The following is an 18,528-nucleotide window of genomic DNA, read 5'->3' as shown; positions in this document are numbered from 1 at the left end:
TGTCTGTTGTCTGGTACATCAACAAACAGGGGGGAACCAGGTCCTACCCACTCTGTCGAGAGGCCATGAGGGTGTGGGAATGGGCGATCTCCACCAACCGCTTTCTTATAGCAACGCACACTCCGGGGCGTTCCAACATCCTAGCGGACAGACTAAGTCGCACCATCCTGTTACCACATGAGTGGTCTCTGAATCCCGAGATAGCAAATCGGATTTTCGCCGAATGGGGTCAACCCTGTTGCGATCTCTTTGCTTCTCCCTCGAACACAAAATGTTACGAATACTTCGCTCTCATTTCCCCCTCTGGTTAACCTCCGAGAGACACTCTGGTGCATGCTTGGCCTCCCGGTCTACTTATTCTTACCCTCCTCTTCTTCTGATGCTGAAGTTTCTGCAGAAAGCCAGCCAGTTGGGGAGCAGAGTAATCCTCATTGCCCCATTCTGGCCTCGTCAACCCTGGTTCCCTTACCTTTGGTCTCATCTGGTGAATCCTCCTTGGATTCTGGATCCCCGTCCGGATCTAATATCCCACCCCCTAGATCTCCCAGTCCCGAATCTGGACAATCTCAAGTTCACAGCTTGGCTGTTCAGTTCCACTTGTAGCTAGGACTCCCGGTATCTCTTCCCCAGTTAAAACTATTCTAGTAGCAGCGAACAAGCCTTCTACTAGAAAGGTCTATAGTAGCAAATGGAAACATTTCTCCATTTGGGCGGAACGTCGAAATTTGGATTCTTTCACAGCTCCTTTGCCAGCGGTATTAGACTTCCTGTCAGGGCTGTTTCATCAGGGGGCTAGCTCCTCTACAGTCAAGGTTCAACTAGCAGCTATCTCTCATTATCACATGGGAAATGAACTGGGCCCTTTGATCACCACGAAATTGTGTAAGACTTTTTTGAAGGGCACCTTTCTGCTCAGACCTCCAGTGAAGGATGTAGTCCCTCCTTGGGATTTAACGCTAGTGCTTCAGGCCTTAACAGCTCCCCGTTTGAGCCTGCAGCTTCAGTAGATCTTAGATTCTTGTCATGGAAAACGGCCTTTCTTGTCGCGATCACCTCGGCTCGAAGGGTCTCTGAACTACAGGCCCTCTGTGTAAAATCCCCATACTTGACTTTTCACAAGGATAGAGTCTACCTCAGAACCAATCCCTCCTTTCTTCCCAAGATTGCCTCTGAATCGAATATTAACCAGTCCATCAACCTACCAGTCTTCTTCCCTAATTACCAAAACAAAGGGGAATACAAGTTACACTCACTGGATGTGCATAGACAACTTCGCTTCTACATCCACAGGACATCTGGTCATAGGCAATCTGACCAGTTGTTTGTCTCCTTTGCCAAATTTAACTTGAGTAAATCTGTGTCTAAAGTCACGCTGTCTAGATGGATCTCGCAGTGTATCCTTTTGGCATATGAAAGTTCTGGCAGGCCCGCACCTCAGGGAGTCCATGCCCACTCTACTCGGTCTATGTCTACCTCTGAGGCTTTTAGAGCTAGAGTCTCTTTGAATGATATTTGTTCGGCAGCCACTTGGGCCTCATCTCATACCTTTATCAGTCACTATAAATTGGACATTATCTCTAGAGGGAGAGCATCCTTTGGCTCTGCAGTGCTCCGAAACATCCTTTCATGAAGGCCGCCCAAGGTTCAGGTAGCTGGGGACTCTGTCCCATAGGTTGCTGCACAAATGAAGTTAACTACTTCAGATTAAGAAGTTATGTACTCACCATAACGTTCCATCTGAGTAGGTAAACTTCATTTGTCAGCAACCGTCCCTCCCTCCTGCCCCCTCACTTATGAATGTTTTCATACTCAGGTCCATGGGTGTTACCCATTTTATATTGAAAGTATTAGTCTTCGAGCAGTATCTGCTTTTGGGCAAACTTGATCTGAGGTCAGTCAGGGTTGGCAGGGGATTATGGGTAGGGGGAGGAGCTTGGAGCTCGGATCTAAAGCTGTTGAAAACTGCCAGCTCGGATTGGAATCCCATAGGTTGCTGACAAATTAAGTTTACCTACTCAGATGGAACATTATGGTGAGTACATAACTTCTTATTCTCCTACAAAACATTAATCTACATGTATTCATAGGTAGGTACTAGGCTATTAGCACTAGGGCTTATATAAGCCTAGCCAAAAAGATACCCTGGCTTTCGCAACCCAAGAAAATTATTTTCCTGTGCCCCTGTCAAGCAGAGCCACAGAAGTGATCCCTGGGATGAATTTCCTGTCTCCCATCCAATCATCAAGATTTTTCTTGGAGTGCTAATGAGGAGCTTTGTTTGATATAGATAGGTAGTTTGTTCCAGAGTATGGGAAGTCTCTGGGACAGGAATCTATCCCTCCAGCATGTTCTGTTTATTGTGGTGACAAGGTTTATGTCCCTAGAACGTGTAGCTCGGAGGGATTGGGATTTCTTTAAGTGGAGCATGTCCAACAGCTCTGTGTTTGACGTAGCTTTGTATGTTAGGCAGAGATCACCTCTGAATAGGCGATATGCGACGGAGTAAAGCTGGAGTTTTTTGAGATTGTCTGTGTAGGGCATCTGTTTGAGCCCAGTAATCCTCTTTGTGAGGTATTTCTGTGGGCTTTCTAGTTGTTGTAGATGTCTTGTGAGGTACATACTATAAAAGGGGTGTTGTAATGCATAATGGGTCTAATGAGTGATGAGTAGAGGCGAACAATGACCTCTTTTTTTTCCTAGGTGAGAAACCTTTTGTGATGAGGTATGCCACATAAAAGGATTTCCTGACTACTGTGGCGATGTGATTATCAAAGGAGAGACTACTGTCCACCTGTGTCCCAAGGTCTCTTATCACACTTTCTGTGTTAAGTAGACTACCATTTATGTGGTAGCTCATGGGTACAGAGTTTTTGCCCAAAGGGGATGACAATGCACTTTTTGGCATTGAGCTTGAGGCCATGGCTTTTGACACCAGGCATCTGTCTCAGTGTGGCCCTTTTGTAGAATGTCCACATCGTTAGGAGTTTCGATTATGGCTCCTAGTTTGCAGTCATCTGCGAACTTTGTTAGCCAAAGTCCTTCTGTGTTAGCCTGCACTTCTGAGAAGTAGATACCAAACAGGAGAAGACCCAGGACTGAACCCTGTGGTACTCCACTTGTCACTGGTCTGAAGTCTGATTTGGAGTCTGCTGCTTTCACAGTGTGGGTTCTGTCAGTGAGCCAGTTGGCAACCCATCTTTTGACATGGGGATTTATACCTAGTTTAGTGAGTTTATAATTCCAGAGTGGGGGATGGTGTCGAAAGCCTTGGTGAGATCTAGATAGGCTGTGTGAATCACCTTACCCTCATCTACGGCTTTGGTGACCGCTTCAAAGAAGTCTATCCAGTTTAGGAGACATGATCTGCCTTTTACAAACCTGAACTGGGTGGGTTCCAGAGTTTGGAGATTACCAATGTCATTGTTTATAAGTTCCATGATGATACATTCCATAGCCTTGCAGACCAGGCTCTTCAGGCTAATGGGGCAGTAGTTCCCTGGGTCCTTGGTGGCTGCCCCTTTGTGGAGTGGGATAACTGCACCATTCAGTGGACACAAAGTCTGAGGTGAGGCTATGATTGAACATGGTACTTAAGTGTGGTGCCAGTTCGTTCTGCAGTTTGTGTAGAATGCAGCCTGGGATGTTGTCAGGTCCCATGGATGCTGTGTTCTTGGCTTTGGAGAGTGTGTTTTTTATCCATGCAGCCATGATTACAGGAACTTTGCATTCTTCCAGTATAGAGATGGGCCCTTTAGGGGGTAAGAGGGTGGTAAAGTTAGCACTGAACCTATCTGCCAGGATGTCGGCAATATCAGTTGGTTTTGTATATTTAGTGCCATTTTGCTGTAACTCAGAGCAAATCTGAGTGTTGCCATTGAGATTCTTGACATAGCTATAGAATGCTTTGTGGCTGTCTTTAGAATCAGTGGCAATTTTGTTTTCATAACTAGGTTTGGAGGATTTTATGAGGGATCTCAGCTTTTTACCGAGGCTGACCAGGGAGTTTCTCCAATCATGGGATTTTACTCTTTTTTTGAAACAGTTTTTCTTCTGTTGTAGCGTTTGTTTATGACAGGGGACCACCAGATTGGCTTCCTTTTATTGGAGAATAGCATATTGGTTCTGTTACCCAGTATTTCTGTTTGAGTTGTCTGCAGGGAATTTTTCAAGTCTGCCATCTCAATGCACTCCAAAAAGTATATTTTCAATTACCTGTTTTTTACCCCATCACACTTCCAACATTTGCAGTCTAACTGAGGAAAAATATTTGGGGTTTGCTTTCTTGATCAAATTTCCTTAGTTCCTGTAGAGCTTGCTGTGCTTCTAGCAATGTTTTAGGATTCCCTTGGCAAAAACATCTTCATACTGGCAGGGTCGAATAATGTAACATGTAAGCTATTTTCTCTTCATAGATTCATAGGAGGTTACTAGGCTAGTGGCACTAGAGCCCTTACGAGCGTAGCCATATTTATCCAGAGTTTCCCCATTTGTCAGTGTTTAGGTGAGTGTAGTTTGCAGAGGTAAGGGTGTAGTGTAGTTAATACAGACTTACTCTGTCCAGGGGGACATGGGCACCATTCTAGGAGGGAATGTGCAGCCACCCATCCATTGATCTAGGATGCATTTGAAGAGGGTCAGGCAGGGGCTCTGTTTCATGAGAATTGGAAAATTATTCCAGAGAAGTGGCAGTCTCTGGGAATGTATCTATCTCTCTAGCATGACCTGTTCATGTTGGAGGCTAGGTTAAGATCCCTGGAACGAGTGACCCCTCCAGCAGTTTTAGCATTTCCATCAGGGCCAGGTCAGAGACCGTCTTGTAAGCCAAGCACAAATCACCTCTTAGCAACCTTTGTGAGACAGAATATAGTGGCAGGACTGTGTCTTTCCACACAAGACTTGTTTTGTGTTCCCCATAATTTCTTGGTGAGAAACCTGTGTCGTCTCTCCAATTGTTCTTGGTGTCTAGTGAGGTACTTTTAAAAGTGAGCTTTGTATTCGATAACTGGTCTGATGACAGCTAACTATAATGGAGTTGTAGCATCCTTAGATCTAGATGTGTTGCTTTTACTTGTAAGATGTGCCACATAGTAGGAGCTCCTTGCTACTGTGAATACGTGGTGGTCAAAGTTCAGATTGCTGTCAACCTGAGTACCCAGATCGCGCACCACAATGTCTACACTTAGGGGGGTGCTGTCTATAATGTAATTAGCATGGATGTCAGTATTCCCAAAGGGAATAATAATGCATTTGTTTGCATTTAGCATTAGTCTGTGGCTTTGGCAGCAATCATTTGTCTGTGTTAACCCTGTCTGCAGTATGTTAACGTTGTTGGGGGACTCGATTGCTCCAGTTTTGTAATAGTCAGTGAACTTGGTCATCCACAGGCCTTCCATGTTTGCCTGGACTTCTGAGAGAAAAATTCCAAATAGAAAGGGGCTCAGCACAGAACCCTGTGGTACTCCACGGGTGACTGGTCTTTTGCTAGAGGTGAAGTCACCCACTTTGACACTTTGTGTCCTGTCAGTAAGCCAGTTGGCTGCCCATCTGGTAATGTAGGCATTAATTCCCAATTGGGAGAGTTTCTTAATATGGGGGATTGTGTCAGATGCCTTGGCCAGGTCAAGATACAGTCTGCACCTTCTTTCCCTCGTCCAGGGCCTTGGCGACTTTCTCAAAGAAGTCAACCATGTTTAACAGGCATGATCTACATTTAACTAATCCAAATTGGGTTGGGTCTAGAGTTTGGAGATTACCTATGTCCTTGTCAATAAGGTTCGTAATGATTCTTTCCATCACCTTGCAGATGAGGATAGTCAAGCTTATGGACCTATAATTCCCTGGATCAGTTGATGGTCCCCCTTTGTTCAGAGGGATTACTGTTCCATGTCTTCCATTCTGCCGGAACATAGCCAGTTCGCAGGCTGTGGGTTAAACAGTGACCCAAGTGGGTCTGCTAGGTCATGTTTTACATTGTTTAAAAGGCAACCTGGGAAGTTGTCTGGTCCCATTGATGCCATGATTTTGGCCTTGGAGAGTGCCAAGATGACCTGCTGTCTTGAGATAATAGGCTGAGGAATGGTGGCAGGTATACTTTGGGGATGACTGGAGGGGACAGGGAGGGGTGATGTTTGCAACAAATCTGTCAGCAAGTTGGCTATTGCCTCCGGTTGAATACTGGTAGTGCCATCCACAACCAGTGCAGCCCATAAGTGGGTATTCACTTTTAGATTCTGGAAGTACTTAAAGAATGGCTTGTGATTATCCTTAGCTAGAGGGGCAATTTTCGCTTTGTAATTGGTTTTGGAGGACTTGACAAGATCTCTAATTTGTTTATTTAAGCTGGAGAGGGATTTATTCCTTTGCTGAGCCAGTTCTCTCTTGTTCTTGGACATTAGTTTATTTCTCTTGTTGTATAGCCTATTTATACTAGGGGTCCACCAGGGTGGCTCGCTTTTTCGGCAAGACCTGCTTTTAATCCTATCCAGTAAAGCCTTTTCTATACAGTTGCTTAATTGTTTATACACAGCGTTGGTGTACACCTCTACATAGCAGTCTATGTTAGTTATCTTTGTTTGAGGGGGCTTTGAAACTTCTTATATCATCAATTAGTAGGAGGTAATTTGTCTTTGAAAAACTCCTAAATGTTTTTGAACTTGATGGGTTATCTGGGTATTATAATTGCATCAAATGAGACTGATTTATGATCTAATCTTACCTGGGAGGACATCACATGACGGGGGGAGTGCAATGCTCTCCCATCTGAGTGAGTACAATGTCTAGGACATCTGAGCCTCATGTGTGTAATGTCTAGCTGTTCCAGAGCATTTGCATTGACAGAGTCCATTAACCTCTGAGCCAGCATGTTTGTGGTCATGTATGTTTCCCATTCGATGGTAGAATAATTAAAATCACCCATGAGTAAGGTGTTGGACAGTATGGCAAGTGACTGCATTAAGTACAGGTATGCGGTATGCTTTTCCTGTTTATAGTGGGGACCTGTAGCTAGCTTTGATGTGGTGGGGGGTTTTGCCTATAGTTAATTGGATATATAAAGTAGTTCGAGAGAGAGTCTTACTGTTTGACCAGTCTTGAGGTATACTTATCCTTAATGAAGATGTATGCACCTCCTCCTTTGTTTCTTTCACACTCAGTTTGGGGTATGAATGATTGGAAGTCATTGTAACCCTGCATGGCTGGGGTGCTTTCCATGCATTTGAGCTATGTCCCAGTGACTGTACGGATGTCAGCATCTTCCAAAGTGAGGAGTACTTCAAGTGGTGACTCACTTCTTTTGGAAATGTCCACGGGCAATTAACACAAGCTTTCTCACAGAATGGATCTACTGTCACAAGAATGGAAATGTTTGAAAGACATTGGCATCAGTCATCTTCCATTAACTGCCTTGATGATAGGGTCTTAATTCCTTTTAAGCACCTATTTTCTGATGATATGCAGCAGGTGTTAATGGAGACAAGAAAGCCTACTAATAGAAAATCATATATATTTGCAAATGGAAAAAGTTTTCTAGTTGATGCCAACAGCATAATCAGCACCCATGCAGGGCTGGTTGTTCTCTGGTTTTACAGTATTTTCTATGAGTTATTATCCTATGGGCCTTTCTTACTCCTCTGTAAAGGTTAATCTATCAACCATTTCAAGCATGCCTGCCCATGGATCTTTCTCTTTCAAGGCAGTCTAATATCAAAATGTTCTTGAAAGGGGTTTTGCATAAGAGGTTTCCAGGTAAACTGGTGGCCCCTTCTTTTGATCTTAATTTTGTGTTTATATATAGAGGATACTGCTGCTATGGAACAGACTCCCCATCCAATTGAAACAAAGTTCATCCCTGTCCATTTTCAAGTGCATCTTAGATCTTTGGATGGGAAACAGAAAATTTACCTCAGGATTGCCCCCATACTACTAATGGACAGATACAGCTCCTAAATGCTTTATCCCATAATGGGTCCCCTCAAATTATATAAGGCATGATCCCAGTTATTCTCATTAGGGGTAATGTACAATTATCAACCATTTGATGGGTAAGGTCAGACTATGTGCGCAAAAAATGGGAAACTGGTTAGGCATAAAATGGTCTGCAAGGACAGCAAACCTAGTACTTATCTTTAGGTTCATAGGTGTTTACTAGGCTAATGACCCTGGAGCCTTTACAAGCCTAGCCCATAGGATTATCCTGGCATCATGCCACCCAACCTTTGTTCCTAGTGCCTCTGTCGAGTAGAGCCACTGGAGTGATCCTGGGGTGAAATTCCTATTTCCCATCCACTCATCAAGAATTCTTTTGAAGAGGGCCAGTGGGGTGCTCTGCTTGACTTGTGTGGGAAGTCTGTTCCATAGCATGGGCAGTCTCTGAGTTATGAACCTGTCCCTCCAGCATGTTCTATTGATTGTGGTAATGAGGTTGAGGTCTCTGGAGCGTGTGGTGCGGAGGGATTGGGATTTCTTTAGATGTAGCATTTCTAACAGAGCTGGGTCAGACATGGCTTTGTAAGCCAAGCAGAGATCGCCTCTAAGTAGGCGATATGAGACAGAGAATACTTAGAGTTTTTGAGTCTGTCCATGTAGGACAAGTGTTTAAGGCCTAGGATCCTCTTTGTGAAGTACTTTTGTGACCTGTCCAGTTGTTGCAGGTGTCTAGTGAGGTACATGCCAAATATGGCGCTGTACTCTATGATTGGCCTAATGAGGGAAGAGTAGAGGGAGACTGACCTTTTTCTTCCTGGATGCAAAACCCTTAGTAATGATATGTGCCACATAGAAGGACTTTCTGACCACAGTGGCAATGTGGTGCTCAAAAGAGAGGTTGCTGTCAACCTGTGTTCCCAGATTTCTTATAACGCCTTCTGTGTTCAGTGGACTACCATCAGTGGTAATTCAAGGGAACCAGGTTTTTCCCAAAGGGAATGATGACACATTTTTTGGCATTGAGCTTAAGGCCATGGTTCTGACACCAGTCGTTGGTCTCATTGAGGCCTTTCTTTAGGATGTCAGCATCACTTGGGGAGTTAATAATAGCTCCCAGCTTGCAATCATCTGCAAACATTGTCAGCCAGAGTTCCTTTGTGTTGGCCTGGACTTCAGAGAAGTATATACCAAACAGGAGAGGACCCAGGTCGGCAGTCTGACTTGGAGTCAGCTACTTTCACACTGTGGGTTCTATCTGTGAGCCAGTTTGCAACCCACCTAATGATATAGGGGTTGATGCGTAACTTAGTTTTTCTATGATTCGTGAGTGGGGAATGGTATCAAAGGCCTTGGCCAGATCAAGGTAGGCTGTATGAACCACCTTACCTTCATCCACTACTCTGGTGACTGACTCAAAGATGTCAACCAAGTTGAGCAGGCATGATCTGCCCTTCACAAAACCAAACTGTACAGGATCCAGAGTTTGGAGATTCCCTATATTCTTGTTAATTAGGTCCATGATGATGCGTTCCATAGCTTTGGATATCAGACTCATCAGGCTAATGGGGCGATAGTTCTCTGGGTCTGTAGTCGCTCCTCCTTTGTGGAGACTGATGACTGTAAGCAGTGCACCATTCAGTAGGGACAAAGGCTGAGGTGAGGCTGTGATTGAACAGGGCACACAGGTGAGGTGCCAGTTCACTCTGAACTTCATGTAGAACACAGCCAGGGATATCGTCATGTCCCATAGAAGCTGTATTCTTGGCCTTGGATAGTGCTGTTTTAACCTGTGCAGCAGTAATACTGGGTGCCTGGCAATCTACTGTTATTGTGATTGGTCCTTTGGGTGGGGGGTGGGGGGGGTAAAGTTAGCACTGAATCTGTTCTCCAGTATATTTGCTATATCTGTTGGCTCGGTATAGGAGATAGCATTGTGCAGTAGCTCAGAGCAAATCTGGGTATTGCCATGGAAATTCTTTACATAACTACAGAAGGCCTTGTGGTTGTCTTTACTATCTGCTGCAATTCTATTTTCATAGCTAGCTTTAGAGGATTTGATGAGGGATCTCAACCTTTTGCTGAGGCTGATAAGGGAGTTTTTCCAGTCTTGGGACTTCACCTTATTCTGCATCACTTTCCTCCTTCTGTTGTAGTTTGTTTATAGCAGGGGGCCACCAGATTGGCTTCCTTTTTTTTTTGAGCATCTTAGTTCTATTGGGTATGGCGAGATCCATGCATTTGTGTACATGTTCGTACAGCGCATTGGTGTATGATATGGTGGTCATGCAACTATTCTCCATTTGCATGGGTGCCATGAAGCTGGCCACTTCTGTTTTTAGGAGCCCAAAGTTAGCTTTGGAGAAGGTTTTCATGGTGGTTACCTTTGTTGGGGGAGGGGGGATGTGGATTTCCAAGGCGATTAGCTTATGATTGGATCTAACCAGGAAGGAGTTGACTGTTGGTGTAGAGCAACGGTCGCCCATGTTAGTAATGACCAGGTCATGGATGTTGCTCCCTCTAGTGGGGGTAAGAGCGAGTTGGTCCCGGGCATTGGAATTAATGAATTCCAGAAAGCGTTGGGCAAGTGTATTGGTACACGAGTAGTTTTTCCAGTTAATGGAGGGGTAGTTGAAGTAGCCCAGTATGAGAGTGTTAGGTTGGACCCTAATATTCTCTAGGGTGCGAATCATGAGTCTGTATTTGTATTTATCTATTTGTCTATATGGATAGACAGACAGACACACACACACACATATATATATATATATATATATATATATATATATATATATATATCTCAATAAGGGTCTGCTTTAAATAATTGAAGTACCACTTACCCGACTTTTAAATTGCTGAGACGAAAGCACCGAAAATCCACTTAAACGAACACTGACATCACCGTCAAAAAACTACAGGTAAGTAACCATTTGGCTGCACTATGCCAAAACATGAAAACTTGACCACATGAAACCCCACCCCCTATGTGGGGGGCTGCACCCCCACACCCCCTCACTAAATATACCAACTCCGAGATTGCACTACAGTAGGGAAAGGGGAAAAGTTCACCATGGTGAACTAATGGTTACTTATCTGTAGTTTTTTGTCAGTGATGTAAGAGTTCGTTTGTCGATTTCCGGTGCTTTCATCTCTCTGATTTAAAGGTTGGATAAGTGGTATTTCAGTTATCTAAAGTAGACCCGTAAATATATATGTAAATATGTATATGTAGATAGGCTGACTTTTTCCTACAGTATGTTGAACCCTTGCCTTTTTGTACTGTCTTGGGCTATTAGATTTTCTCATGGGCAAGCTGTTTGAAACATGCTCTGTAATGATAAACGTGCCTTTAATTAATTAATTAATTGGTAACTGGGTAGGTAGACTTCCCAGGGGACCCTTTTTAGCCATGACCCAGTCTCAGAGGCAATAAACTGTGCAAGTAAACTTAAGCTACTTGCTTCATATTTTAGGGTATTAAGTTTACATAGTTGCAAAACTTTAGAAAGTTAATGTGCATTTATTGTATAGTTTTTTTTAAAGAAGAATGTTATGCAGTACTTGTACTTTTCTAATACACTAGCAGATTTACAGTATGTTTTATCAGTTTATATGGGTTTCAATACAGTTTGGCTACATGAAATTGTTTCTTAAAGGTTTAAAATTGAATTTCCTTGAACAAACAAAACAAAAAACTTAAACGTAAGTCAGTAAAAACAAAGATTACAGTGACAGGCCTGGAGACTAAGAAGAGAACACAGGAGTAAGAAGAGTTAAATGGCAGAAGAAAACATTAGAGAAACTGTAAGCATTGTTAGAATTATAAACCTTGAGTTTATCCATTATCCCTAAAACATTGACAAGCAACTTCCTTGAAGAGGTGTTTAGAAGTGGACTTAAACTTGGTGAGAGTGTCTTAATGTCTTGTTTCAGTTGGTAGTTTATTCCAGAGAGCCAGGCCTGTTAAGAAGGCTCTTTCACCAGTGACTGTTTTAAATGGGGGATGGTTGAATATATTAATTTCTTGAGTGACTTCCTTAGGAAAGTAGTGCCATTCTCTAGTAATGTCTTTTGGCTTTTCCCAGTTAGGGGTCGCCACAGCGGAATGCCAGTCCGCTTATGATTGGCAGTAGATTTTTTACGGTGCCGAGGTGCCTGCCCAACACCCAACCTTCAAGGAAGGCGCACCCATTCGCGGATGCACCTACCTGCATGTTTTTAAATGTTACTCAACCATGGGGAGGACATGCAGACTCCACACAGAAGGCGCTCCAGCTGAGAATTGAACCAGAGAACCTCTTGCTGTGAGGCGATAGTGCTAACTGCTGCACCACCGCGGCTTATAAGTAGGGCCATTCTCTAATGGGCATAATTGAGTTTTTTTTTCAGTGGTGGGGGCGTCATTTAGAATTTTATATAGTAAGGTAAGTGAATCTTTCAGTAATGGTTAGCCAATTTAAGTAATTTAGAAGGCTGCATTGGTGTATATGGGTGTCAGAAAATATGGCAAATTTAGCATGTTTATTCTCAGTCACTTGTAATTATCCGTGGTGGTGGTGCTGCAGTAGCGTTGTTGCCTCACAGTAAGACGCTGTCCGGTTCGATTCTCAGCTAGAGCGTCTTCTGCATGGAGACATACGTGAATGGGCGTACCTTCGTTGAAGGTTGTGCGTCAGGGCTGGCAACTCGGCATGTTAAAATCAACTGCCAATCATTAGCGGACCGGAGTTCCGCTGTGGCGACCCCTAACCGGGAAAATCCGAAAGACACAACAACAACATCATTCTCAGTCACTTGTAGTCTTTGAGAGTTATAATCAGAGTTTAAAGACAGTAAGTAAAGGTTATATTCTACATTAGGGATAAGAACATTCTTGGCCAATGCTTTTGGACAGTAGGAAATGGTAGACCTGATATCCTACAGCAGAGGACTTTATTGCTATGATATTATCAGTGTGGGTTGTAAAGCTTAACGTAAAGTCAAGGGTTAGACCTACGTATAGTGCAATGGAAGAGTATTTGCCCCTTCCTGATTTCTTATTTTTTTGCATGTTTGTCGCACACAAATGTTTCAGATCATCAAACAAATGTAAGTTTTAGACAAAGATAACCCAAGTAAACACAAATTGCAGTTTAAGTGATGATTTTATTTATTAAGGGGGAAAAAAAACTATCCAAACCTACATGGCCCTATGTGAAAAAGTAATTACCCCCTCAACCTAATAACTGGTTGTGCTACCCTTAGCAGCAACAACTGCAATCAAGCGTTTACGATAACTGGCAGTCAGTCTTTCACATCGCTGTTGAGGAATTTTGGCCCACTCTTTTTTGCAGAATTGTTTTAATTTGGCCATATTAGAGGGTTTCCGAACATGAACCACCTTTTTAAGGTCATGCCACAGCATCTCAATTGGATTCAAGTCCGGACTTTGACTAAGCCACTCCAAAATCTTCATTTTGTTTTTTTAAGCCATTCAGAGGTTGACTTGTTGATGTGTTTTGGATCATTGCCCTACTGCAGAACTCAATTCCGCTTCAGCTTGAGGTCACGAACTGATGATCGGACATTCTCCTTCAGGATTTTTTGGTAGAGAGCATAATTCATGGTTCCATCAATCAAAGCAAGTTGTTCATGTCCAGAAACAGCAAAGCAGCCCCAGGCCATCACACTGACACCACCATGTTTGACTGTTGGCATGATGTTCTTTTTCTGAAATGCTGTGTTACTTTTATGCTAGATGTAATGGGACGCACACCTCCCAAAAAGTTCAACTTTTGTTTCGTCAGTCCACAGAATATTTTCCCAAAAGTCTTAGGGATCATCAAGATGTTTTTTTTGGCAAAAGTGAGACGAGCCTTTATTTTCTTTTTGGTCAGCAGTGGTTTTCACCTCGGAACACTGCCATGCATGCCATTTTTGCCCAGTCTCTTTCTTATGGTTGAGTCATGAACACTGACATTAAGTGAGGAGAGTGAGGCCTGCAGTTCTCTAGATGTTGTTCTGGGTTCTTTTGTGACCTCTTTGATGAGTTGTCACTATGCTGTTGGGGTAATTTTTGTAGGCCGGCCACTCCTGGGAAGGTTCACCACTGTTCCGTGTTTTCTCCATTTGTGGATACCTCTCACTGTGATTCAATGGAGTCCCGAAGCTTTAGAAATGGCTTTGTAACCTTTTCCAGACTGATAGATGTCAATTACTTTGTTTCTCATCTGTTCGGAATTTATTTAGACTGCGGCATGATGTCTTCCTTTTTGGGATCTTTGGGCTTACTTCACTTTGTCTGACAGGTTCTGTTTAAGTGATCTCTTGATTCAACAGGACTGGCAGTAATCAGGCCTGGGTGTGGCTAGTGAAATTGAACTCAGCTTTCCCAAAAATGTGATTAACCAGAGTTACTTCATGATTTAACAAGGGAGGCAATTACTTTTTCACATAGGACCATGTAGGTTTGGATTATTTTTTTCCCTTAATAAATAAAATCATCACTTAAAAACTGCATTTTGTGTTTAGTTGGGTTATCTTTGTCTAATATTTAAATTTGTTTGATGATCTGAAACATTTAAGTGTAACAAACATGCAAAGCAATAAGAAGTCAGGAAGGGGGCAAATACTTTTTCATTGCACTGTATTTGTAATCTGTGACAAATGGGATAATATAGTTATTGCTTGTGATAGTAAGGACAGAATGTCAAGAGGCTTTAGGCATAACCTTTTTTTGTAACGTGTAACTTGGAGTTTATTTTATTCAGACCATTGACTAAGATCAGAGAATGATTGCTGGAACTGAGATTGCAGGACTGTGGGACATCTACTTGCCTGGAGTAAAAAAAATAATCTGTATAGAGGGTAAGGTTAAGTTCAGGTAAGTCATCAATATCATTAATGAATAAAGCAAATAGTAATGGACCTAGTACAGAAGCTTGGGGGATACATGTTTATAGTGTTCCGTTACTGGAGTGTTGGTTGTTAATGTAAATGTGAAAGTTCTTGCTGCTAAGGTAGCTTTGGAACCAGGCAATGACATTTTCTCCCATGCTGAAGTTTTGTATCTTAGCAAGCAGAACATTGTGGTCATCAATTTTAAAGGCATGGTATCATGTTCACAAAAATACCAGCTGTAAGGCAATGTTTGAGTTAACTTGAAAGGTCCTGCTGTCAAGGTAGCTATGGATCCAAGCAATGACTAGTATCCTTTTGTAAAGACTAGGCTACCTCAGTGTCCATATTGTATCTTCTGTTTTTTATCTAAACTTCCTATCATTACAGCTATCTCTGTATCAAACCTGTAATACTATCATTTGTAAGGGATACATAATTGTATTTCACTGTGAAGCTTGCATGCTGTTTATATTTCATGTAAAATTCATTGATAGCATACATCAGAAGTAAATCAGACATTTGACAATATCCATTGCCAGCTGCTGCTTAGACTGAGTGCTGGCAACTGTGTCATATAGTTGCATATTTAATCACATGAAACATTGCCTCACTGATTTCTTCCTGTGGATTTGTGGCAGTAGTAAGTAGCAGCTGTACACCATCATATTCTATTTTAGCAGTAATTTGTGATGCAAGCAAAATGCTGCTTTGAATTGTGTGCTAAGAAACTTTGCTTTCATTGAGCCATCTTTCTGAACTTTTGCTTAGTGTCTTATATGGCTGGAAATAAATCCTGTTTGCACTACTGTTTCTTAGCTGCATTTTTTTTCTGAGAGTAGCACAAATTGTATGTCCATGCTATGCATAGACCTTGATCTGTTAAATAGAGCCTGCATCTTTAGCAAGATAGTGTTTTGAAGAATATTTTGCCCATTCTGTGGTAAAACCTTAGCCTGAAGATATACCAAGCTTACCTTTTCCATTAAAATTGTGGTGTTTGTACAGTTGGTATATGACTCCTAGCACAGCAGTTTCTGGTGAATTGTCTCGTCTCTTCTTGCAAATTTTAATCACATTGAACTTTAAGTAATTTAGTTCTGGAATCCAGGATTCTCTAGATGAGTTATCCCTGCGTTTTTTTTTTTTTTTAAAGCTTTGTTTAAGTGACGTTATATGAAAAACAAGATGTACATTTAACAGAGGTGATACAAGTAATTGTTTTGTTTTGCAGTAAATATACATTCTGCAAATTCTCCAAGTGGTGCATTGAGAGCTCCTTCACCTGCTTCATTTGGTCCTAATCCTTCACCCTCTTCTTTGGGAATCTCATTGGGACAGCCCTCCAATTTTGTTAGTCCACATGGTGAGTTCTTAATGTTTATGCTTCGTGAAAAAATGCTATTGACTTATAGTATGGCTGTGGTGTGTATGCATGGACAGCACTGAAGAACAGCAGTTAGCACAGCTGTCCCACAGCACTTGAATTAGGTTCTTGCTTGAAATACTTTTTGTGGAGATTGTATGTCTGCCCTGTGTCCATGTGAATTTTCACCAGCTAGTTCAATTTCCACCCATATCCCAAAGGCATGCTTCACTAATAGGTTGCATAAACCATAAATCGTAGACCTTAACAATTTATTTACATACTTTTCCAAATGTTGTTAATTTTGGAGTCCATGGGTTTGTGTGAGTACGTGTGCAGTCCTGGGGTGGGTTGGCAGCCCAATGAAAAGATGACCTTCAGTGTCTTGTGCTCAAAGTGCCAGGACGTTCAGTTCCTGTTAAACCTTGATTGGATTAAGTATGTGATGGGAACAAAAATGAATTAATGAATGTGGATATGTACGTGCATGTTTGTGAATATGAGAGCACAGGTTTTTAGATAGTATTAATTTCAGTAAAATGGACTTTGATGAGTGGATTGCATAAGCACATGCATGGGGAGGCAGCAATGATTTCATGATCCCTTTCATTAACTAGTCAGTACTTCTGGAGTGTTGTGATTTTAAATGTAGTAAAGTGCTTGAGATTATAACACATGGCTAAGCTGTTATAATTTATAAGGGTTTTATTTTTGGGTAGACTATTACTCTTGATGACCAACACATTAATTGTACAGCAACAAATCATGAAGCTTGACTCCAATATTTACAAAATAATTTGGTCAACACAAAGAAGGAAATGACAAAATAACATAGCATTGTGGCAGTTCATTTTCAGAATTTGCAGTAACTGCTCAACCAGTGCCCGGGAACATTAGAACAACTTTAGGGCGATATGTTTGCCAGAGAGAAAGAAAAATAGAAGGCTCATGAAAAGTTGTGATCTAGTAGCTTTTTTGTGCAGAGAATTAAAGTTAGTACTAACAGAAAGTATCCTACCAGTATTGAGAAGACACCCATTTCAAACCCCCACCCCATGAAAACCATAACAATGTAACAACTTTTATTTTCACGTGTCTGTTAACAGTAAAGGCTTACATTCTCAAGGGAGCAAGTGAACTGGGAAGCACTTTGAAGATTGCAGGCATTTATGAGAAAAATCACACCGGCTTACACTGCGTCTTTATTCCTAAAATGAAAATCTTTTCTGCCATACTTCAGACTGTGTAGGCAAACAGGTTTGCTGTGCAGCTAGATTTTCTGCCCTGCTTGTTTATATTTAAGGGAGTGCAGGCAATTACTTTTCAAACACTAGCAGTAGTAGACCTGTTCACGCACAATTCTAAGTCTCATAGCAGTAACAATGCTCTGGAAAATGACAGTGTACTTCCAGTTATTTTTTCCACTGACACCTTCAAGTCTTCTAAAGCTGTCAAGTGCCTAACAGTCACACAAAATATGTTACCAGCTTAGCTTTCAACTTTTACCTTCAGAGTTAGGGACAAAAAAAATAATTTGAGAAAAGGCCTCAAATCAAGAATACGTTTTAAATGAGGGTACTACTAACCTAGAACTTCTCAAAATAATTTACACTTTTAAGTGGGTTGGACCAAAAGTGTGAGAAGAAATTAGGGGAGTCTCTTCAAAATCCGGACAGCTTGACTGGTATGGTTGCCATCCACTCAACACATGGCTGTCGTATATCCAACAATGACTAGGATATCCTGGAACCATCTTTCTAGGCCTAGCTGGAGTGTAAAAGTGGTTATGCAGATATTTCCATCCAAAAATTCTAAAATGTCTAAACTTGATAACCTCACTGAGGCTTGGTAAATATCCCCCTAAAGCCCCATTGTCCTTTCCCTTCCAACTATTTTCTACCACCTATCCTTAAAGTAAACAGACTGTGACCCTATAGTTAATCTGGAGTGTCTTATATACTGTACTCATCAAACTCCAAGTTGAAACTGCAGGTTAGCTAGCAGTCATTATTAATCCCACCATTTCTATCAAATTGCTCTGTTACCGAGTAATATCTGCATTGTCTTGTATTCCTTTACAAGTCCCAGAAATAGTTGTTTATCCCTTGCCATTAAATTAAATATACCTGTAGCTTTGTCACATTCTATCTCAATGTTATTTCTTCATAATTGTTCCCAGGATCTAGGTTCCTTTAGTCTTTTAAACCATAAAATTGCTGTACATAATTTCTACAATGGCTGCACACTGATCAGTAGGTTGATTTTTAGATATGTCAGTGTGAAAACAGAAACCGAGAAAAGAGCGCCATTGAAACTATCAGTTTGGAGAATATTCAGTCACTGGCTAGTAATTACACTGCTTGGAA

At 41.8% G+C, this 18,528-nt stretch overlaps 1 protein-coding gene across 1 annotated transcript in view; it reads left to right on the top strand.

Annotated features, from left to right (window-relative positions):
- The window catches only part of MED14 (mediator complex subunit 14), a 1,872,212-nt gene that overhangs the window by 1,656,181 nt on the left and 197,503 nt on the right, over positions 1–18,528 (top strand). The window contains exon 22 of the mRNA XM_044071834.1: positions 16,031–16,162. Coding sequence (XP_043927769.1) covers positions 16,031–16,162 — 132 coding nt within the window. The remainder of the gene's footprint in view (positions 1–16,030; positions 16,163–18,528) is intronic.

The sequence above is a fragment of the Protopterus annectens genome, chromosome 5.part0 (genome assembly GCF_019279795.1).
Source record: "Protopterus annectens isolate FY-2018-M chromosome 5.part0, PAN1.0, whole genome shotgun sequence".
NCBI classification, from domain to species: Eukaryota; Metazoa; Chordata; order Ceratodontiformes; family Protopteridae; genus Protopterus; species Protopterus annectens.
This window is presented reverse-complemented; position numbering and strand designations above follow the sequence as displayed.